The 24,181-nt window shown below is 44.4% G+C and overlaps 1 protein-coding gene across 1 annotated transcript in view; it reads left to right on the forward strand.

The window, feature by feature from the left end:
• The first annotated feature begins 9,989 nt into the window (after window positions 1-9,989).
• ptprga (protein tyrosine phosphatase receptor type Ga) overlaps window positions 9,990-24,181 on the forward strand; it is a 271,602-nt gene continuing 257,410 nt past the window's right edge. Inside the window, exon 1 of the mRNA XM_029694392.1 lies at window positions 9,990-10,466. Coding sequence (XP_029550252.1) covers window positions 10,379-10,466 — 88 coding nt within the window. The 5' untranslated portion in view covers window positions 9,990-10,378. The remainder of the gene's footprint in view (window positions 10,467-24,181) is intronic.

Below are 24,181 nucleotides of genomic sequence, written 5' to 3' on the forward strand. Positions count from 1 at the left end.
TGCTATTTCAATGGTCAAAAATTGTGCTTTTCTTTCAAAAGCAAGGACATTTTTAAGTGACCCCAAACTTACTACCTTTCAAAAGTTTGGGGTCAAATGGATTTACTAACAGAGGAAGTTATTTCAGGTTTCGGGCAGGGCCTTAAATTTGGCTGAAGCAATCGGGCCTGGGTAGAGTAGGGCCTGAACATCGCGGGCATGGGTAGCGGTCGGGCTAAAAATCAGTAGCTGTGCGTGGGGAAAATCACTGGGGAAGCTAAGCACCCCCCCTCAAAAAGCCATATTACAACCTACTGTATGTGCTGTGATAATTGCGTTGTTTGCTCTTTAACCTGTTAATTCATATGCCTTTCAACCATGATATATAGGCCTAAAGTCAGAGACAATAAGACACAGTTAAAGTTTCCAACATTTTCGGACCACTAAACAACTATTGATTTAGAACCACAGAGAGTTACCGCAAGTCGCAAAGAAAACAGGAGCTGCCTCCACTATTCCAGCACTATTTCAACTTCAATATTTCAACATCATTAAATCTCATATGCTTAGTCTAATACAGTGACAACTAAAAGATACCAAAACTATTTAGTCCAATCAACGTAAGCTAAATATGATGTGGCTGTCCATGGTTCTGTTTTCTGTGTGCACGCACGCGTGTGTGTGTGTACACGTTGACCCACCCTACTTGTAGAGAAACCCCAATGCCATCCTCCTTTCTATCACAATCCATCACTCTGTCATACAGTACACACTTTTATTTTTTGTTGTCCTAGGCTACCTGGCTAAAATGTTTGCTTGCTACCCTAACTTCAATTAATGAGCAACGTTAGTTAGTTAACCTTAGACTTCTACATCTAGCTACATATGGAAATTCCATCCTCTCAGGCCAGGGGCACAACAATGTATGAATTAATTATCGGATCAGAATCGCTGATATAATCATTGGCCAGTACGGAGAATTAAGTAAAACCAGAAGTCAAAATCCCTATCTCCATCCATGGCTAATTTAGGTCAGTGCCAATTTTAGCAAGCTAGCCACCGGAGGACAACAATACAACGAGACGCAACAATTCAAGTAGTTTCTGTCAATGATGTATGCTTGCAAAGCGATTTGATAGGAGTGACGCCAAAATCCAAACTGGTTTCCCCTGACACTTTATTTTGATGCGCCAGAACCACTTACAGTTGAGCTCACTCAATTTAGATCAATGCTGATGTAAAGGGGTGCGTAACTGGTGGCAGGGAAGTCAGACGCAGGAGAGCAGAACAAGGTAGTAGCCGGAGCAGTTTAATCCAAAAACCAACGGCATAAAAATACAACATAATATGGGTACAAAAACCCAACGCGCACCAGTAAACAAGTGCACAAGCACTTACAACAAACAATCCCACACAAAGACATGGGGGGGAACAGAGGGTTAAATACACAACAAATAATGAGGGAAATGGAAACCAGATGTGTAGGAAAACAAGACAAAACAAATGGAAAATGAAAAGTGGATCGACGATGGCTAAAAGACGGGTGACGCCGACCGCCGAACGCAGCCCGAACAAGGAGAGGAAACGACTTCAGTGGAAGTCGTGACAGTAACCCCCCTCCTTGACACGCGGCTCCAGCAGCGCACCGACACCGGCCTTGGGGACGTCCCGGAGGGCGAGGTGCAGGGCGATCCGGAAGGAGACGGTGGAACTCCGGCAGCATTGAATGGTCCAACACGTCCTCCACCGGAACCCAGCATCTCTCCTCCGGACCGTACCCCTCCCAGTCCACGAGGTACTGAAGGCCCCTCGCCCGACGTCTCGAATCCAGTATGGATCGAACAGAGTACACCGGGGCCCCATCAATGTGCAGAGGGGGTGGAGGAACCTCCCGCACCTCAGACTCCTGGAGCGGGCCAGCCACCACCGGCCTGAGGAGAGACACATGGAACGAGGGGTTAATACGGTAATTGGGGGGAAGCTGTAACCTGTAACTCGCCTCGTTCAGTCTCCTCAGGACTTTAAATGGCCCCACAAACCACGGACCCAGCTTCCGGCAGGGCAGGCGGAGGGACAGGTTTCGGGTCGAGTGCCAGACCCGGTCCCCCAGTGCAAACACCGGGGCCTCACTGCGGTGACGTCTGCGCTGGCTTTCTGGCGCAGCACGGCGCGCTGAAGGTGAACATGAGTGGCGTCCCATGTCTCCTCCGCGCGCCGAAACCAGTCATCCACCGCAGGAACCTCGGTCTGACTCTGATGCCAAGGAGCCAGAACCGGCTGATACCCCAGTACGCACTGGAAGGGGGAGAGGTTAGTGGAGAAGTGGCGGAGCGAGTTCTGGGCCATCTCTGCCCAGGGCACGAACGCCGTCCAGTCCCTCGGCCGGTCCTGGCAATAAGACCTCAGGAACTTACCCACATCCTGGTTAACTCTCTCCACCTGCCCGTTACTCTCGGGGTGAAAACCTGAGGTAAGCCTTTTTGAGACCCCCAGACGTTCAATGAACGCCCTCCAGACCCTCGGAGTGAACTGGGGACCCTGATCAGACACTATGTCCTCAGGCACCCCGTAGTGCCGGAAGCCGTGTGTAAACAAGGCCTCCACAGTCTGTAGGGCCGTAGGGAGACCGGGCAGAGGGAGGAGACGGCAGGACTTAGAAAAACAATGACCAGGATTGTGGTGTTTCCCTGAGAGGGAGGAAGATCAGTAAGGAAATCCACTGACAGGTACTACCACGGCCGTTGTGGAACAGGTCAGGGGTGTAGCTTACCTCTGGGCAGGTGCCTAGGAGCCTTACACTGGGCGCACACCGAGCAGGAGGAAACATAAACCCTCACGCCCTTAGCCAAAGTGGGCCACCAGTACTTCCCACTCAGACAGCGCACCGTCCGACCGATGCCTGGATGACCAGAGGAGTGTGACGTGTGGGCCCAATAGATCAGCCGGTCATGGACAGCAGACGGAACGTACAGATGCCCAGCGAGACACTGGAGGGGAGTGGGCTCTGCACGTAGCGCCTGCTCAATGTCCGCGTCCAGCTCCCACAGTACCGGCGCCACCAGGCAGGAGGCCGGGAATATGGGGGTGGGATCCATGGGCCGCTTCTATGTGTCATACAGCCGGGACAGTGTGTCTGCCTTGGCGTTCTGGGAACCTGGTCTGTAAGAGAGGGTGAAAACAAAACGGGTGAAAAACATGGCCCACCTTGCCTGGCGAGGGTTCAGTCTCCTCGCCGCCCGGATGTACTCCAGATTGCGGTGGTCAGTCCAGATGAGGAAATGGTGTTTCGCCGCCTCAAGCCAATGTCTCCACGCCTTCAGAGCCTTGACGACAGCCAACAGCTCCCGGTCCCCCACGTCATAGTTTCGTTCCGCCGGGCTGAGCTTCCTCAAGAAGAAGGCACAGGGGTGGAGCTTTGGTGGCGTACTCGAGCGCTGAGAGAGCACGGCTCCTATCCCAGCCTTGGATGCGTCCACCTCTACTATGAACGCCAAAGAGGAATCCGGATGAGCCAGCACGGGAGCCGAGGTAAACAGAGCCCTCAGGTGACCAAAAGCCCTGTCCGCCTCAGCCGACCACTGTAAACGTCCTGGTCCCCCCTTCACCCCGGATAAACCTCTGGTAGTAATTGGCAAACCCTAGAAACCGCTGCACCTCCTTTACCGTGGTGGGAGTCGGCCAATTACGCACGGCTGAAATGCGGTCATTCTCCCTCTACACCCCTGAGGTGGAAATGCGGTACCCTAGGAAGGAGATGGACTGTTGAAAGAACAGGCATTTCTCAGCCTTGACGTACAGGTCATGCTCCAACAGACGCCCAAGCACCCTGCGCACCAGGGACACATGCTCGGCGCTTGTAGCGGAGTATATCAGAATGTCATCAATATGCACCATTACACTCTGCCCGTGCAGGTCCCTAAAAATCTTGTCTACAAAGGCTTGGAAGACTGATGGAGCATTCATCAACCCTTACGGCATGACGAGGTACTCATAATGCCCTGACGTAGTACTGAAAGCCGTCTTCCACTCGGATACGCACCAGGTTGTAAGCGCTCCTGAGATCTAGTTTGGTGAAGAAGCGCGCCCCGTGCATTGACTCAATCGCTGTGGCTATGAGAGGTAGCAGGTGATCGGGTTTAGACCTCGATAGTCAATACACGGGCTCAGACCTCCCTCCTTCTTCTACACAAAAAAGAAACTCGAGGAGGCGGGTGAAGTGGAGGACCGAATGCACCCCTGACGCCGGGATTCGGAGACATATGTTTCCATAGCCGCCGTCTCCGCCTGTGACAGGGGATACACGTGACTCCTGGGTAGTGCGGCGTCTACCAGGAGATTTATCGCACAATCCCCCCGTTGATGGGGTGGTAATTGAGTCGCCTTCTTTTGGAGAAGGCGAGAGCCAAATCGGCATATTCAGGGGGGATGCGCACGGTGGAAACCTGGTCTGGACTCTCCACCGTAGTAGCACCAACGGAAACCCCTACACATCTACCCGAGCACTCTCGCGACCACCCCGTGAGAGCCCTCTGTTGCCACGAGACAGTGGAGTAGTGACATGCTAACCAGGGTAGGCCTAGCACCACGGGAAATGCAGGAGAGCCAATAAGAAAGAGACTTTTTCTCTCCTTGTGATCCCCCTGCGTCACCATGCCCAGGGGAGCGGTGGAAATCAGGGAGCAGTGGAAATCTTTTTGATTGAGAGGGGGTCAAATACTTATTTCCCTCATTAAAATGCAAATCATTTTCTAACATTTTTGACATGCGTTTTTCTGGATATTTTTTTGTTTGTTGGTATTCTGTCTCTCACTGTTCAAATAAACCTACCATTAAAATTATAGACTGATCATTTCTTTGTAAGTGGGCAAACGTACAAAATCAGCAGGGGATCAAATAATTTTTTCCCCCACTGTACACTTTAAATGTCTTCCTCGTTGTATAATATGAAAATGACAGGAGCACTCACCTTCCGGTGATGCAAAATAGTGCGGGAAGTTCCTCTCTAGCATGTTAATGTGACTACAATATGACTACTAAGTTCCACAACGAATGAAGCCACATGTGCTCGTATGTACTGGACATTCTGAACCTCTAAATATCATTGATTGACTATTCAATATGTAACAGTTAATAGTCAATATGCCAACTGAGATTGAGAAGACCTACATTATTTAACTCATTGATTGTTTTACTGGTACCCAATTGATTGTAGGCTAAATGTATGCAAAGTTTGGACTATGTATAGGTCTTTCTGTACCTTTTTGAACTGGAAATTAGATATGCTGCTGTGATAGGAATGATCCTGATGATAGTTAGATGATTAGCAGGATAATTCAAAAGACGTGTATTATTAGAAGACAATTATGACTGATATCTGCTGAAAGTATTTGTATTCACTACCATACATCTCCATAATTGACATGTTCTGCTTAACACAGTACATTAACTGGTAAGCAGCAAGGTAGCCTACTTTGTAGACTAGATATAACCAGGGAAGAGACAGTCAGCAGAAATTGAATAAAGAATGTGATCCAACCCTCAAGTCATATAATTCAACATTACAGCATTATTAATTAAACACTCAGTTAAACAGACAGACCAGGGTGATTTTGGGACAATCTACATGGGTGAGAGAGAGCGTATCAGCAGCTGCAAAATTTATGAAGCTTTTTATGTGGATTGTAAATTGGTTGTCAGGAGACGAACAAAACAACTTTTCATTGTCCATCAGATGCCACTCAGCGGAATACTTTTTGTCATAAAAGTCACAGTTTGGTTGAGTCCACTGTGTGCAGTTGATTGAGGAGAAATGTATTGATTTACCGTAGTACAGATGTCAGTAGAAAGATGTCAGGCAGAAATGATTCAACATCTGGGTATGACATATTGGCACACAGTAAAACTGGTACCCTAGTTGGCCGAGATTGCTGATTCTCCAACCCAACCCACTGGGCACAGATGTCAATTCAACATCTAGTTTCACTTTACATTTAGTTGAGTTGTCAACTAATGTGAATTTAATGTGAAATCAACAAAACATTTAGGTTTCATTTAGGTTAAAAGTTGGGTGAAAAAATAAGAATTTCCCTTACAATGATTACTTTTTTCAAATCCAATCAGTTTTCCACATTGATTCAATGTCATCGCATAGATTTTTTTGGTCTAAATTACATCAAAACAACCAGTTTTAGCCCAGTGGGAAGTGTCATATACTGCTTTTTTGTTAAAGTAATACAAATGGTAATGGTTAGTCTTGTGTTACACAGAGATGTTGTGGTAATGGACAGGCCAGCCAAACTCAACTGGTGGACAGTGGTCCGGGTTAGGACCCAGAGAAGGGTCAATACGGACCGGACAACATTGTGTTTTGTTACATAAAAGTCAATAATTTTTTTTATAGACAGCTTAAAAAATCAACCGGGCGCAACGGCCTCTAACTCAGCAACATATCTCTCTCTCTCTCTCGAAGCAACGCCCACCTTTACTAGTGCCCTTTCTAATTCAATCGTGTGGTTATATGCAAATACAAGAGGCCGCGTTATACCTAATCACATCAATGCAAATATCCTCTGAGTAACCTTGGGACAAGTAGGCAGAAAGAAACAGAAAGATTTGACCGCGGTTCAACTGTTAATATCACAGATAGAAGGAGCTTAGTTACCAGTATCTTTGTTAATAAACTTGACGCTGAAAAACATATATTCAAAGATGAGTGGATGAAAAAGTATGTATTCATTCTCCCCGCAACTAGCATAAAACAAATGTGCCTGATATGTAATGAGTCCGTAGCCCTTGCGAAAAAGTGTCAATGTTAAGCGCCATTATGACACCAAGCATAGGCATTTCGATCAGATGTATCCCCTGAACACGGAGATGAGAAAAAACAAGATCAACCAACTCAAATCCCAATATGAGAGGTCCACCAAAGTCCTTGTCAATTCCTTGACAGCCCAACAATGTGCAATGGAGTATTCACTGATGATAGCTTGGGTTTTGGGAAAACACAAAAAAAACATTTTATGACGCTGATATGGTAAAATAATGCATGTGTGAAGTTGTTGATACCTTGTTTGAAGGTAAACAAAAAGATGAGCTCAGGGAAAAGATCAAACAGATCCCACTGTCAAATTCCACAACAATGAGGAGAACTGAAATATTAGCTGAAGATTTAACTTCACAACTTGATGAGCCCATTCAGAATGCACCATGCATTTCATTAGCTGTGGATGAATCAACAGATAACACTGATAATGCCCAGCGTCTGGTATTTGTCATGTTTTATAATGAAACAAAGGAGGTATTCTGTGAGGAGCTGTTGGGTTTAACACATCTAGAAGCATACACATGAGGAGAGGATATCCATGAGGCCATCAAAGGGATAATGACAAGAAGGGGGAGAGATTTGAAGTCAGTGGTCTCCATCACCACAGATGGAGCTCCAGCCATGACAGGAAGAGGGAGGAGACTGGTTGCACGTTTGAAAGAGGACCACAATGACCTGACATCATCTGACTGCATCATCCATCAATCTGTCCTGCATGTCAGTCTGGGAAAATAGTAGGTCATAACAACGATGATGAAACTGATAAACTTTTTGAGAGCAACATCTTCCTTACAACACCACCTGCGATGAGGCTTTCTGACAGAGGCCAATGCCAGTTTTGATGACTTACTACTGCACAACAATGTCAGATGGCTCAACAAAGGCAGGGTTCTGGAACGTTTTCTGGCAATTCGTGAGGAAATCAAAGCTTTCTTATTAGAGCAAAAGAGTGACAACGCAACTCAGTTTTCTGAGTTTTTGGAGATGAGGAGAAGATGGAAACAGTTGCATTTTTGACAGACATTCCATCACACCTTAATAAACTGAATGTTAAACTGCAGGGACAGGACAACACAGTGTGTGATATGATAACAGCATTCTGGTCTTTACAGAAGAAATTGGAGCTTTTCAAGAATGATTTCCAGGGAGAACTTGTACACTTCCCCAATCTTCTGGTGCAAACGCAGGGAGACAAAGATGTCCCCAACCATACGCCCGTAACACTCTCCCCTGATCAAATCAAATCAAATGTTAATTATCACATGCGCCAAATAAAACAGGTGTAGACCTTACAGTGAAATGCTTACTTACAAGACCTTAACCAACAATGGAGTTTTAAGAAAATACAATAACAAAGTAAGAGATAAGAATAACAAATAATTAAATAGCAGCAGTAAATAACAATAGCGTGGTTATATACAGGGGGTACCGGTACAGAGTCAATATGCAGGGCCACTGGTGTCGAGGTAATTGAGGTAATATGTACATGTAGGTAGATTTATTAAAGTGACTATGCATAGATAATAGAGAGTAGCAGCAGCGTAGAAGGGTGGGGGGGGGGGCAATGCAAATAGTCTGGGTAGCCATTTGATTAGATGTTCAAGAGTCTTATGGCTTGGGGGTAGAAGCTGTTAAGAAACCTCTTGGACCTAGACTTGGCGCTCCGGTACCACTTGCCTAGCGGTAGCAGAGAGAACAATCTCTGACTAGGGTGGCTGGAGTCTTTCGCAATTTTTAGGGCCTTCCTCTGACACCGCCTGGTATAGAGGTCCTGGATGGCAGGGAGCTTGGCCCCAGTGATGTACTGGGCCGTACGCACTACCCTCTGTAGACCTTGTCGTCGGAGGCCGAGCAGTTGCCATACCAGGCAGTGATGCAACCCGTCAGGATGCTCTCGATGGTGCAGCTGTAAAACCTTTTGAGGATCTGAGGACCAATGACAAATCTTTTCAGTCTCCTGAGGGGGATTGGTTTTGTCGTGCCCTCTTCACGACTGTCTTGGTGTGTTTGGACCGTGTTAGTTTGTTGGTGATGTGGACGCCAAGGAACTTGAAGCTCTCAAACTGCTCCACTACAGCCCCATCAATGAGAATGGGGCGTGCTCAGTCCTCCTTTTCATGTAGTCCCCAATAATCTCCTTTGTCTTGATTACATTGAGGAAGAAGTTGTTGTCCTTGCACCACACGGTCAGGTCTCTGACCTCCTCCCTGTAGGCTGTCTCATCGTTGTCGGTGATCAGGCCTACCACTGTTGCGTCATCGGCAATCTTAATGATGGTGTTGGAGTCTGGCCATGTAGTCATGAGTGAACAGGGAGTACAGGAGGGGACTGACTACGCACCTCTGAGGGGCCCCCGTGTTGAGGATCAGTATGGCAGATGTGTTATTACCTACCCTTATCACCTGGGGGCAGCCTGTCAGGAAGTCCAGGATCCAGTTGCAGAGGGAGGTGTTCAGTCCCAGTGTCCTTAGCTTAGTGATGAGCTTGGAGGGCATTATGGTGTTGAATGCTGAGCTGTAGTCAATGAACAGCATTCTCACATAGGTGTTAATTTTCTCCATGTGGAAAAGGGCAGTGTGGAGTGCAATGGAGATTGCGTCATCTGTGGATCTGTTGGGGGGGTATGCGAATTGGAGAGGGTCCAGGGTTTCTGGGATGATGGTGTTGATGTGAGCCATGACCAGTCTTTCAAAGCATTTCATGGCTACAGATGTGAGTGCTACAGGGCAGTAGTCATTTAGGCAGATTACTTTGGCATTCTTGGGCACAGGGATTATGGTGGTCTGCTTGAAACATGTTGGTATTACAGACTGGGTCAGGGAGAGGTTGAAAATGTCAGTGAAGAATCAGGATGGTATCATAGGAAAAGACACCTCATTCACAAGGATTCGCACAGAAGTGGGAATGTATCATACTTTGACCAAAATTATAATTTGTTGACTTAAATCGTTGTGCAACATCATGGGCCATCATTTTTCAGCTCGAAAATGTGGATTTCTACAGTGGGCATTTACATTTAAACTGTATACTATTGCTTTAATAGTTAATACTCCCCGGCGCTAGGATCCGGAGGATTGAGCTCTGCATCTCTCTCGCTCTCTCTCTGCTCCTCTCTCCCTCCTCTCCTCGCTTTTTCTCCCAAGCCTGTTTTAAAGTCTCTGCCAGACTTTGGCACACACGCTACTTCCTGGATGGAGGAATGGAACACTTCCAGTGCCGCTCCAACTATTCCCTCTCTGTTTTCGCCAGCAGAACCGCTGCAGCTCTCCGCTGCATGGACTACTGCCATTAGCGTCCTCTGCTCCTATCTATTCTATCCTTGATAAATGAACTGATTGAAGCTCGAAAGCTATTTCTCTACTAACTGACATGTTTTTTTTGGGGAGTATCAAGAAGCTGTTTGGAAGGAGGTTTTGAGAAGTAAATACTATTTTCTGCACGTTCCAAGACCCGCACTGAACAGTCACTAGCCTACATTTAGCAGCATTTGCACTGCTTTTACGCAGGGGACATTGATTATTTGATCAGACGGATAACTCAACAGTTGCCCTTTTTGCTCTCGATGTTCATTTTGTCATGCGGAGGCTACTGCAATCGTGTTGCTGGTGGATCTTGTCTCTGATTTTGTCTGCCTTCGTGCTCTTTTGGGCTGACTGTCATCCTGGTAAGTTTTTCTAAGTCATATCTCTCCTCTTTTGCAAGCTTGGTGATTTTCATGACTTGAGAAGTCGTGGAGTAGGCTAGGAAACATTAGTGCAATATGACTAAACTCGGCTCATACACGACTGGAATATTAATGTAATGTAATGATGATGATTTTTTTTAAATAATTAGGCTGTATGCTAGGCTACACATTCAATCAGACAACAGCCACGATCCACGATACCATTTGGGATTATGGAAATATAGATTTCTCTCGCAAAAGTATTTGCTTTTCCATTGCAATTTTTTCGTGAATCTAATACATTTCTAGTAGGCTATACAGTCCATCCAAAAGGTGGTGAAACTCCCTTCCACTTTATCCCCAGATTAACACGCGGCGGGGTATTCGGTAGGCTATACCAACAGGAAAGCTCATGATAATAATTAGTATAGCCTATAAACAATATAGTTTATTGTTGCAACAACGATCTGAAAATAATTGCAGTCCTCATAAATTGCCTTGATAATTGACAGCGCGGAGCGCCAATGCAACCAAACCGTTATCTCCAAACCGTGCGGCTACAGTGCGGAAAGGCAAATCAACGGCATTGAAAACATGTAGATTTATCGTTGTATAGCCTATTATATCACATTCCAATTGTGTCTAACTACAAGGTTATGCATAAACCCATAAAGCATATAAAACGGTCATCGTTAGCGCGCCGCAACAGCAGGTAATTGACACAAATAAATAGGCTACCCAAATGTGTCGTCCATTTGACGCCGGTACTGAATTAAACCATCCTTGAGTCGTGGCGCAATGTTCACAAACTCCGTTCTGACTTGGCAAAAAGAAAATCAGAGAAAAATGACTGCCTGCATCAATGGAAATGTTGCTCACGGAGCTTCGTCATTTGGAATGGTAAATAGAAACATTCCTATAAATAATTGTCAATATTTGACTATGCTCAGACGAATACAGTTCCTTGTGATTTGGGAGTAATATATAGGCTATAGGCTATATATCGCACGGGCGCTTAGAGGATTCGCACCGCTGTCCCTGTGGTTGTTTTAGTAGAATTTTAATTTGGGTGACCTTGAGCTGGAGTTTCCTCAAGCTTTTAGAATTTGATCATCGTTACACCAGGTCCAAGAAATGTATTTGTTGCCGGCTTGACAGTCCCTTGATGTGAAGGCGCTGCGATGGACGCTCATGGAATCCGCAACACAAATCCAATAGTTGTGTTTATTTTTTTTTCTAAATCAAACGATCAACTATTACATTTGAATGAGATGCATTACACATTGCGTCTGGTGCCGGTATTTGGAAGCCAATACACACATTGTAATTCCCATGTATCCTAGATATGCAATTGCATTCCTTTACACTCTGAAGAGATATTATGTAAGCGAATGCCTAGTATCCAGCTACAGGTGATGCATGAAGTGAATAAGCAAACCATAAACTTTTTATGCGAATTTACATGTAGAAATACACTGTGTGTGTCTCTCACTCTCTCTCCGCACCCTCTCTCTTTCTCTCTCTGTGTGTTTGATTAATTTGTCATATTTTCTCTCATTCTAAAATGTGAAAATAATAATCTATTGCTGTGCTGTGTGCTCTTTGCAAATCCAAAACCAAATATAATTCATCACCCCTGGTTTGTACAGTTTGTCTGTGATGAAACAAAACGTAGGTTACTTTACTGAAAAATCAACATTTCATACTTGATTTATCATTAGAGGAGTGATGAATGCTTGAGGAACAGTTCACAGAAGGGCAAATACAAGCCCCAACGACTGGGACTCTCTCTCTCTATCTCTCTCTGCTGGTGTGCAGTGTGCCAAACATCAAGGTATCAGCCTGCTGTATGCTGCACTAGGGGTTTGAGTGGGACCAGTTAGTAGTACACGGAGAGAAAAGCAGAGTGTGATCACTTCTATGATGTACTGTATCATGTGCAGCAGTTGCCGCAAGCAGTTGTATGACTAAAGTGATAGTTTTTAGTTATGACTGTGAAGTTATAGTAAGAGAGTGAAAGAGACACCAAACGACTAAAAGTTTGAGAATATACGATTTTGTATTTGATCACATATTTTTTCTGTTTTGTATATCTAGCCTCATTATTAAGTAGTTTATAGGACTGTAATAGTTTTTTTTTTTTTTTACAAACTGTGATCTTTACCCTCTGCTCATTAAAAGTGCTTTAACTGTTTACAACAGTCTCCTTCAGTGTCAGGTCTTCCAACAATACAGCTGAACACTGTAGACAGACGGACAAAATGGCAACTTCATTATTCTTGTCATGTTTCTGTGAAAGAGGCTGCTGCACTCTTCAGTCTCCCGAAATAGTCTGTTTTCTTACTGTGTATTGGGGACGCCAAAGCATATTTTTGGGATATAAAAGGTGCTGAATATCACTGCGGGGTGTCTCCTGCCACAGAGCACCAGCTCCCACCTCCAGTCTGGATGTGAGGGTACTATGAGTCCAGTCACAGCCAGGCTGGTAATGAAAAACAGAACACATTGCCTTGTCATTCACCTCTCCACCATTCAGACCAGAGCGACTAGGAGGAAATACGGGGAGAGAGGGAAAGAGATCTGTTTGGCCTTCGATCAGTCCCCATGTCTGTGAAATGAATGTATGTTGTTGACAGAACAAGCAAAACAGAACAGTCGTTGTAATCTTATGAGAAGCTCCTTAGCCAGCACATCTTTTCATTTTCCTCTCCTTTTTATTTATTTACCTTCCCTTCATTGTCATCTGGGGAGAGTGAAATTGTTTGAGCCTGATAGAATGAAATAATGTGTTTATTATCCTATCTGAGCAGGCTGTGCCTTAAATTCAGAGTTACAGCGTACAATAGTACATTTTGACATTTAGGGAAGATTGGATATACTCTTGGCCTCAGTAGCAACATTATCATCATCATCATCTCTTCCAGCACTGGCTATTATCTGCCTCACGCACAAACCGGAGCAGCTCAAATGTCCGCCAGGTCACTTTATCAGTCTCTGGGCCTGTCATCGTCGCCAAGCTCCTAATAGATTGATTAAAAGATATGGAGGAAAGCAGACAGTTAACTGCGTGGGACGCTGTCATGTTGCAGTTGCTTAGTGATTTTGTACAGGGTTCTTGAGGAAAGTGTGGGTTGTGGAGAGAGATGCTGAACTATACGACAGCACACTGCAATGTGTTGTGTTTATTGGAGTTATCAGAATTAGCTTTCTGGTACTCATGCTGTTATATACAACATTAGGGCAATTATCAATGCTAATATTACTACTAATTAATATTTTCACAATACTCATAATAATAATGATAATTTGAATAATACATAATTGAAAATCTGTGTTTAGAGTTGTCATCAGCATTTCTGCTGAGTTAGGCATTCCCGTTGTTTAATCTGTCTCTCATCAGTTTTTCGCCTCATAAATTCCGAAGCCCAGTGAGCTGCTGGGAAACGCGGTCCATGCTGGGAAGATTCCGGGCTGCCTTCCCTTTTTCCTGCCATAGCTCTTGGGCTTAATGGACTGCTGAAAATAATAGCTGCTTCATTCAACAGTGGGCTTCGGCGTGGCCTTTTCTATTGTTCCAGCTCATTGTTTTAATCAAGTCTTCACTGGATTATTTTCAATGGGAAGGGGTGGGAGTTTCCCATCATTTCCTTCAAGGTTCTGGAATTATTCACCGGTCTGCCCTTTGCTGCTTTGAAACAATCTCTCTCTCTTTCTCTGCTTTTTCTGTTCTCCCTCTCTTTTTGTGAGCTCGTTCTGATTGCTTCCAGTGTGCTCCGGTTCAGTTAATGTGTTTCCTGCCCAGCCCTCCCTCTCTCTCTGTGAGAAGCACATCTCACGCTGTTAGATGCAGGGTGTCCATTATCCCACAACATGCATTGAAGTAGATACTTTTTCAATCGCACATCTTGCTTATGTTTAATTTGAAGTGCCTGGAATATACTGCCTGTAATGCTTTCATATAATTGTATTGTACTGTATCCCATGTATTCTAATACATGGATTAGTAACAACGGTCAAAATATTTTCCTCACAATGGGTGATGAAGGTGACAAAGGGCAATGCAAGATAATAGCAAGAGTTAATTGCGCACATGTCAAGTAATGATTTAGACCTTGCTGCACATACTTATCTTCAATTCAAGTACGCTTGCCCTGTTTCCCAGAGAGGCAGATTAGAGGTTGAGAAAAGGCAAGTCGTAGCATTTCCAATGTCCTTTTGGATGTCGGGCTGCAGTTGAGGTGACAGCAACCAGCAGAGAGTTACCTCTCTCCTAGCAGTACTGTCACAGACACCCCCCCAGGTTGAACAGGGATGGGGTGAAGACGGGAGACCAGAGGGTGTAACAGGAACTGTTTAGAGACCAGAGGATGTAGTACTGACAGGCCAGACAGTCCTCCTCCCATTCCCCGAAACCCTGCCACTGCTCTTATCAGACCTGGGGTGCATGCAGGCCTCTAAATGTAATGGACAGCCCAGCTCACCATGTGATGCCTGCTGTGAGAGGGAGAGAGGGGGGAGGTGGTGAGACAGAGAGAGGGTTAAACTCTCACCCCCTCTGTGCCGGTAACGCTGCCTGCCAGGCTGCCTGTCCCTGGAGCCTGGGGAGTGGAGTGGTGCCAGGGAGGATGTCAGTTCCGTGGATTGGTCAGTGTTAAAACTCCCAGGACTGACAGGCTGTCGGGTGAGGAGGTGAAGTCTGGTTATCTGTTTGTTTTTGTTAGATAGATGAAAAGTGGGATTTCATCACAAACAAATGGAATGGAATAGCTTGATTGGAGCTTTGTTAGTTGTATGATGTTTGCCTAGTGATAGATTTTCAGTCTCTACAATTGCTTTGACAGAAACCCACACACGTTACAGCTCTTATGTTCTCTATCAAGCCATTTAGCTGTAAGTCCTCTATTGAGTGCAGACAATCCATTGCAACATATTTGATTTGTCTTCAAATATCTCATATTGATTTCTTAGCCTCTTTGAACAGTGAAAGTCTCCTTTCACTCCGTTCCTCTTCACTTTATCTTCACTTTTTTTGTGATCCAGGGTAGTTCGACATTGAGCGTTTTAAAGGTGCAGTGCAGTCAAAAAAATGAAATTCCTTAAAAAAAAGAAGATATTTCTACACTGAGGTCGAAATAACACTGAAAATTATGATAATACCCTTTTAGTGTAAGAGCTTTCTGAAATAAAACGCCTGGAATTTTAGACTGTTCAGGTGGATGGATCTTTTGGCCCACAGTCATCTTTTTTATATATATATATCCTCCTATCCTCCTTGAAGGGGTAAGCGTGGTAGGCTCTACAGTCTAGACGATCCTATCTGCCAATCAGGGCTGTGTATGTAATAAAGCAATTGTACACAAGAGGCTGTGAGAAACTACTTTTTTTTAGCTGTGCTGCGGTCATAGGTACAAGGCAGAGCCGAGTACCGTAAATCAGCACAGTCGTGCTAAAAAGGTAGTTTTGCACAACTTCGAGTGTACAATTGCTTTTCTACAATGGATTACCGAATAAATAAAAAACTTGATTTTGATAAATGTATTCATAGGCTACTATTTTATCCCTCAACAAAAATATAGGCCTAGTCCCCACACTATGGTTGCTAGCCAAGCCGGCCGTTCATTCTATCGGTTAGGTTGCCAGAGACGCGACCCAGTCGTGAAGTCTTTTTGTTCTTTATCTATGGACGCGACCCAGTTGTTCACTCTAAATGTTCCGTTTGTTCTCAATAGGACAGTGGAGATCGAATTTCAATATTGAAACACTGTTGCAAATGTCGAGAGACAGACAGCAACGTTGGTACAAACCCCCGTTGTTGCAAACCAAATGTTAGGCTGGAAGCAAGAGGAAATAATGTCTAGATGCTTTTTACACTGGAGATCAAAGTACTGAATTGGCTGGCTGGGCTGATGGGACAGTGGATGTGCAAGGATTTTTTAAATGGAACGGAAAACCCCAAAAAATTCGTCCTAGACTAGCCGTGCTTAACAGATTTTTTTAGTATGGCTTAGAATGTGTCTCAACCAATCACAATGCTTGTTTTGACAAATCCATTGTTGAAATATATTTACATTTGTATCAAAACGCCCACGCGGTCAGACTGAACATTGTAATGGGAAAAGGAGGCTACGGGAAATTAATTATTAATATATATGTATATTTTGAGTTATTTTCATGAAATAAACACAGTGATTTATTAGACATACAGTGATTATTTAAAAATGTAGTTAGAAAGACTGCAACCTTTTTCTCATAGTTTTCTAAATTATTTGTATGAATAATGATTTGCGATTATAAGCCACAGTGTAAAGTCCAGAATTTTTCTTGGTGTCGAGACCTTTTATCACTCGTATTCACTCGTACAGCACCTCTTTATCACCTCTGAGGTGGGCAAATATCACATTTCTAATTATAATGGGTTTCACATGTGAGTAGTAGTAGACTTATACAACCTTATAATATAACACTGTTTTACTCCTCTGTTTACTATCCCACTTCTGAGTTTTCAGGCTCAGCCTTGTTCTCCCTCTCTCTGTCTCTACCTTACTCTGCAATCACAATTAGCATGTTTCTGTAGCCATGGAGGAGACATAAAATAACAAATTAAGGAGCTCAAGCCAGTGCCGATGAAGTTAAATGCATTTTTTCCTGTGAGGTTGTCAAGTGATCCTCTGTTACCGCTGCTCTAGCAACCAGGGAATGCTAAGTATAGACTCAGCAAGGACACACACAACGGTCTGTGTGGTTATGTGTGTGGGTTGAGTGCTCAATGATGTGTGGTATTAGCAATTGGATACATTAATGCAATAAACAATTAATAATTAAGATTCAGCATTAGCCTCAATGTCAGCATCAAGATGCAAACTGCTGAGGATACTTAAGGATATCATTTTGAATGATGACCTTCTGTCTGGGATGCTAATGACTAAATACATACCTTTTAGTTTCATTACCGTACAGTGTGACTCATGGCACATTTGAACTGGACCATTAGACTTATTTTTAGTTGTATGATGTGAAAAAGTCTGAAATTGTTTTTACGAAGCTCAGTCAGTTTCCCAATGTGCTTACTTCGGATTATCACTGTCATTAATTCACAGTGTTTGTTCGGCCAATCAATCAGACCCTTGGTGAGAGAGTGATAAACTTCATCCATCACCGTTCCCACTTTCGCCGGACCCCTCGCTTCCTAGCCTGCATGTCTTCCTGCCTCTCTTTAAATAAATTCTTATTTTCACCCCCTTCATCGATTCTGGACCTTTTTACTCCCTTGCACTGGCAGTTCCAAAACAAAGTCAAGGCTCTCACTCCAATTGTCCAATCACTCATGATTTGTACCTCCATCAAATATTTACAACGCAAACACAAATCTGCTGCAATGCCATTTTCTGCACTGAGTGAGGCTAGACTCTTTTGGGAAAGCTTTAGCAACTTAACTTTAGCCTTTCTCCATTAACAACTATGTGTTGGAGGGGCAAGGCTGTAATGAAGTTAAAACAGCCAACACTTTTGCCAGAATAGAATACAGTAGAATAGAATAGAGGCTAGTGGTGAACTGAAATAATAATGTTTTTTTTATAATGCTTCACTCCTAATGCTATTTGTCAGTGGACCGAACCAGGATAATTGTTTCCTTTCATTGCCCCACTTGTTTCTCATAGGTGTTGCATTTTAGAGAGGTTGATAAACTGTGTAATGTCTGCCTGCTCCTAGAGAATAATAGTCACAGGGATGTGGCATGCCCTTTCCACTGTCCAAATGCATTAGTGTTGCACTAGGGTGACTGAGAGGTCTTAGCAGGTTACAGCCTTGATATCCACTCCCATTTCCCTGGCAAAGTAAAAAAAAGAAAAAGATATAGAAAATAAAAAAGAGAGAAAATCACCACATGCCATGAAGTGTTGTGTCACAGAGTCAGCGGCAGGCCTGAGAGTAGAGAGCAGTATGAGCCCTCCTCATTAAATTCTCACAGTGGCATTGGTTTTTCCACTTTAATGCTTGGGAGATGTTGGCTTCCTCCCCTGAGAGATGGGGACAAGGGCTATGGAGTTGGCTGCACTGCCCAATTTGTCTTACTTCTGGGGAGGCTGTTTAAACTTCAATGCCTTCTCCCGCTGCCCATCTCTCTCTCCCTCTCTCTCGCGCTCTCCCTCTCTCTCGCGCTCTCTCTCTCTGTATCTCTCGCTCTGACCATTTTTGTTTGTGTACTAAAGTAATGCATGCAGATCACTGCCAGTCACCCAATGCTGAATCTGCAGTGAAAAAGTGTGATGGTCAATGTCACACCACAGTCATTTGTCACAGCTATAGTGAAAGTCAGATAGATTGATCCTTCACAAATCACAGTAGCACAAACAGCCCCAACCAGCCATTATGAATACTGAATGTACAGAACGTCTCACATCAACAGAAACACTGCTGGATGGGTCTCTGGGGTGCGTTGTGAAACATCACCACATCCCTCCCTGTCAATCAAAGAATGAGAGGACCGTTTCACAGAGACCACTTCAGCTTTTAAAGCATGGAGGGTATTATTTCTGGCCACACTTGAATGTCTAAAACTATATAGAAAGTATATAAAAATTACATTACATGACCAAAGGTATGTGGACACCTGCTCATGGAACATCTCATTCCAAAATCATGGGCATTAATATGGAGTTGGTCCACCCTTTGCTGCTATAACAGCCTCCACTCTTCTGGGAAGGCTTTCCACTAGATGTTGGAACATTGCTGTGGGGACTTGCTTCCATTCAGCCACAAAAGCATTAGTGAGGTCGGGCACGGATGTTGGGTGATTAGGCCTTGCTCGCAGTCGGCGTTCCAATGCATCCCAAAGTTGTTCGATGGGGTTGAGGTCAGGTCTCTCTGCAGGCCAATCAAGTTCTTCTACACCGATCTCGACAAACCATTTCTGTATGGACCTCACTTTGTGCAGAGGGGCATGAAACAGTAAAGGGCCTTCCCCAAACTGTTGTCACAAAGTTGGAAGCACAGAATCGTCTAGAATGTCATTGTATGCTGAAGCGTTAAAATGTTCCTTCACTGGAACTAAGGGGCGTAGCCCGAACCATTGAAAACAGCCCCAGACTATTATTCCTCCTCCACCAAACATTACAGTTGGCACTATGCATTCGGACAGGTAGCGTTCTCCTGGCATCCGCCAATCCCAGATTCGTCTGTCGGACTGACAGATGGTGAAGCATGAGTCATTACTCCAGAGAACGCGTTTACACTGCTCCAGAGTCCAATGGCGGCGAGCTTTACACCACTCCAGCTGACGCTTGGCATTGCGCATGGTGATCTTAGGCTTGTGTGCGGCTGCTTGGCTATGGAAACCCACTTCATGAAGCTCCCGACAAACAGTTATTGTGCTAACGCCGCTTCCAGAGGCAGTTTGAAACTCTAGTGAGTGTTGCAACCGAGGACATATGATTTTTACGCACTACGCGTTTCAGCACTCGGTGGTCCCATTCTGTGAGCCAGTGTGGCCTACCATTTTGCGGCTGAGACGTTTTTGTCCTAGACTTTTTTACTTCACAATAACAGCACTTAGAGTTGACCGGGGCAGCTCTAGCAGGGCAGAAATTAGACGAACTGACTTGTTGGATATGTGGCATCCTATGAAGGTGCCACGTTGGCCTTACTGAAGAGCTCAGTGACTTTCAATCCACTGCCAATGTTTGTCTATGGAGATTGCATGACTGTGTACTCAATTTTATACTCTTTCTCAGCAATGGGTGTGACTGAAAGAGCCAACTCCACAAATTTGAAGGCGTGTCCACATACTGTTGTATATATCGTGTATAATGGACCTATACGTTTTCAAATAACTGCCCTTTTTCTGGCCCGCAAATATCTTTTGACCAACAAATCATTCCCCAAAGAATCTGTGCAGCCCACTGCTGATTTTTGAAATCCTGATGTGTCCCTTGAGCCAAAATGTTTGCCCACCCCTGCTTTAAAGTATGCATCTCCTAAAGAGATTAATGCGCCTCATGTCTTTCATTAATAATCTCATAAAATTCATTAGCTGGAATTCCCCTCAGAGGTGGGATTTGAGAGTGTTCTGCTTGTTAAAGTCCTTTCTTAAAGATCACGCCTGGGAATGAGAGAAAAAGAGCTTCAGAGCAAATGCAGAAGAGGATAGATGAAGGAAGAGAGAGAAAGAGGCTACTTTTTTCTTAGAGCAGCACGTGGAGAGGCAGTGTTTAATGGGAGCCATATTGATTCCTTTGACTTGCCACCTTTGGGTAATAAATGTTTGTTTTTTTAATAGAATCTTCCCATTCCATTCCTATAATTATCAGGCCGTTTGAATACGGTGGTCTTTTCCTCTGACACAGCAGTAGGTTTGGGTGGTATCCAGATTTTCATACCTTCATACCATTCCTGAACTATATACCATACATACCATATACCGTATTACCGGCAGTGCACACAAAGTGCGCTATTTCTTTCCAAACGTCAAAATATTTTTGTTTCGTTTTTTTGTTTAAAAAAATGATACACAAAAATGATTTAGGCAGCAGTGATCTTGATCCAGAAGGGGATTGATTGTCCAAGAAGCTTGCTCTTGCAAGCTAGTCACTTAGCTAGCAAGTTAGCTAACCAAATGCATTGCTGGAGACCTGAGCTGAAAATAATTGATTTGGCACAACTTAGTTCACTTATAAGCAGTGTTGTATAACGTCGATATTTCAAAATCCCCCGGTATACGGAATATACGGTATACCGCCCAAGCCTGTACGGCAGCGTTTCTGTGTGGTCATTCACCTCCACCATCAGCACCTGGCGTAATCCGCCAGTATCATCAGCATTCCTGTGCTTTCACAGTTGACTTTCATATCAGAGAGAAATAGAGAGATCTTTGCATTTGTTGCTGTGCAATTATGTGATAAATTACATTTCATATGGTAGAGGTAAGAGGTATCAGTACTCCCCCCCCCCATCTTCAGGTAGATTATTTAATTTTTTTCTTCTTAACTTGACAATGAAGAGATTGCTTCTCTGAGTGGCCTGGCCTGATGACAGTTCACTCCAGATGGATGGACATGGAGATGAAGATGAAGATGGGTGTTCTGAGCTGCTGATGCTACTGCTTCTGTCATCTTGTCTCTTGAACCCCTGTGTTCTGGACTCACTGGGTGGTGGATGCTGTATTTTGGGGTGTCACTCTTCTTACTGGTCTCTTCCAAGTCTCTTGTTTTCTGATATTTTCTGAATTACTTGTTTCTTGTGTCCCATATTATTGCATGTTATGACCTCTCAGAACATCTCAAGGACATAACATTTCCTCTCAAAATGTCATGTAATGTGTTTACTCTAATCATATATTTGCTCAAAGTCACCTGTATGCCTCGTGCTCGGTAGTAATATTTATCTATCGCTTCATCTATGTCCTCCATCATGGTCACAGAGAGACTCTCTGTCCTCTCTGATTTCCTGATCAGGGTGCTGGAAGTGTTTGGCTCCTCAGTCCAGATGTTCAACAGATGGGCCTCACTAATATTACCCTGGGGGTTCGCAGGTTTCCTCTCGTGCTCTCCTTCCTTCTCTCCCTCTCGATCGCCCAGCTCTCCTTCTCTTTCGCTCTCTCTCTTTCTTCCCTTCTCTCTCTTCCGTTCTCTCTTTCACTCTCGTTTGCTCGGTCTCTCCATTTTCTTTCTTTCCCCTGTGTCTCACTCACTCGCTCCTTTCTTTCTTTTCTTTCTCTCCCTCACACTCTCTTTCTTTCTTCTTTATTTCTCCCCCTCGCCCTACACACTCTCCTTCTCTTCCTTTGTTCTTGAAAAGGGATGGAGTCAGAATGGAGTGAGTAGTGAGAGGAGAGATTTCCAGGCAGGATTGGGCCAGGCTCAGTACCATTGCTCATCGGTAGACAAGCGCCTGTGTTCCACCTGAAATCCCTCTGGATTTACGCTGGGACCGCAGCCATCTTTCTTCCGTTAATCACCTCGGGGCTGGGCGCTCTCTCGCCCGTCCTGGGGCCGATGGATGACCCGCGGGGGAAATCTAATGGAACCCAGCCAAGCCTGACGCTCCAGAACACTTTCTAGGTGGCACACGGAGACGTACTCTGCAGAGACACAGAAATGTTAGTGATCTCAATGGAGTTTGCAGAATTAAATCTGCTTTGATATGCAAAGGTTGTGTTCGTTGTCCTTCAGCGAACTTCGTTTTTTTGCATCCAAAAACTTGCTAATGTACTTAGTCCAATATATCCCCTTTTTATTTGTTGTATATGTTTTTGTTTATTTGCACAGTAGGGATGTTACCAGAGCTGGACCCTGAATCTCTAGATACTGAGGAGAGCACCTTTTCAATAGATCCTATAAAAGGGCACAAGAAATGCCTTTTAACAGTATTCAGCTCAGGATTCTGATATAATCTCAAAGGAGAGTGAATGTCTATGTCGACTGTTATCAGGTAAGTGCTTGGAAGTGATTTTATGTCAAAAGTATAATGAAGGACACTGTTTAGAATAGGTTTTGAGCAAAGCTTCCATTAACATGATGGGTTGTATCTACTTTTCACCACAAGGTTCAGTGTAGTCATGACTGCAGAAGCAATTTTATAGAAGGACAATGACTAACATACTGTTTTATTAAAAATAATAATGCTATATCTCATTAGTGGAGTTAGATAAACTCCTGATACATTTCTCCAAACTCTCTCTATATGCATCCCTATCTCCCTCTTTCTCTGCTCCATTTTCTGGCTCTTTCTCTTCTTTCTGGTCCTTCCCCTCTCTCTCTTGCTGTCTATTTTTCCTCTTCTCCTCTTTCCCCTGTGCCTTTGTTTGAGGGCCTTTGGTGCTCGTACTGGTGCCATACTGGATGGTCGCCGTTTTGCAAGCTCCTATGTAACTCCAACTAAATGAGGAAGCGGCGGCGTTACAGAGGAAGCGGCGGTGTTACAGAGGCAAGGGAGGGGGATCCTGGTGAGATTAAGGCGAAGGGAAAACCAGCCACCTCTTCCATTCTACTGGCTAATGTACAGTCACTTGATTATAAGATGGATGACCTATGATCGTGGATTTGCTACCAACGAGACTCTCGAACTGCAATATTCTTTGCTTTTCAGAAACATGGCTTTCGGACAAGATACTCCCCATGGGTAACCAACTCGATGGATTCTCTATTCACCGCGCAGACAGGATAATGGAGTCGGGGAAATTGAATGGGGGAGGGGTTTTCCTCTTTATCAACTCCAACTGGTGTGCTAATTCCAGTGTGGTGGAAGTGTCGACCCACTGTTCACCCTTTTTGGAATACCTGATGGTCAAATGCCGACCCTTCTACCTCCCAAGGGAGTTTTCAGATTTTATCGTGACTGCTGTGTACATTCCACCTCAGGACAAGAAAAATAACAAGCTGATGCTTCACGAACTGTACAAGGCTATAAACAAGCTGGAAAACCTACACCCAGAGGATGCCTTTCTGGTTTAATTCTGCGTCACTAAGACACGTGATGCCCAACTTCCATCAACACGTCGCCCAATGCCACTAGGGGCGATACAATTCTAGACTACTGCTATTCTACCCACAAGCAAGTATACAAGACCCTCCCCCATCCGCAATTCAGCAAATCAGATTATGACTCCGTACTCTTGCTTCCTGTTTACAAGCAGAAGCTGAAACAGGAAGTACCCACGATCCGCGCCGTTGAGAAATGGTCACCAGAATCAGAGGTTATGCTACAGGACTGCTTTGCTA

The sequence above is a fragment of the Salmo trutta genome, chromosome 16 (assembly GCF_901001165.1).
Source record: "Salmo trutta chromosome 16, fSalTru1.1, whole genome shotgun sequence".
In the NCBI taxonomy this organism is placed as follows: Eukaryota; Metazoa; Chordata; class Actinopteri; order Salmoniformes; family Salmonidae; genus Salmo; species Salmo trutta.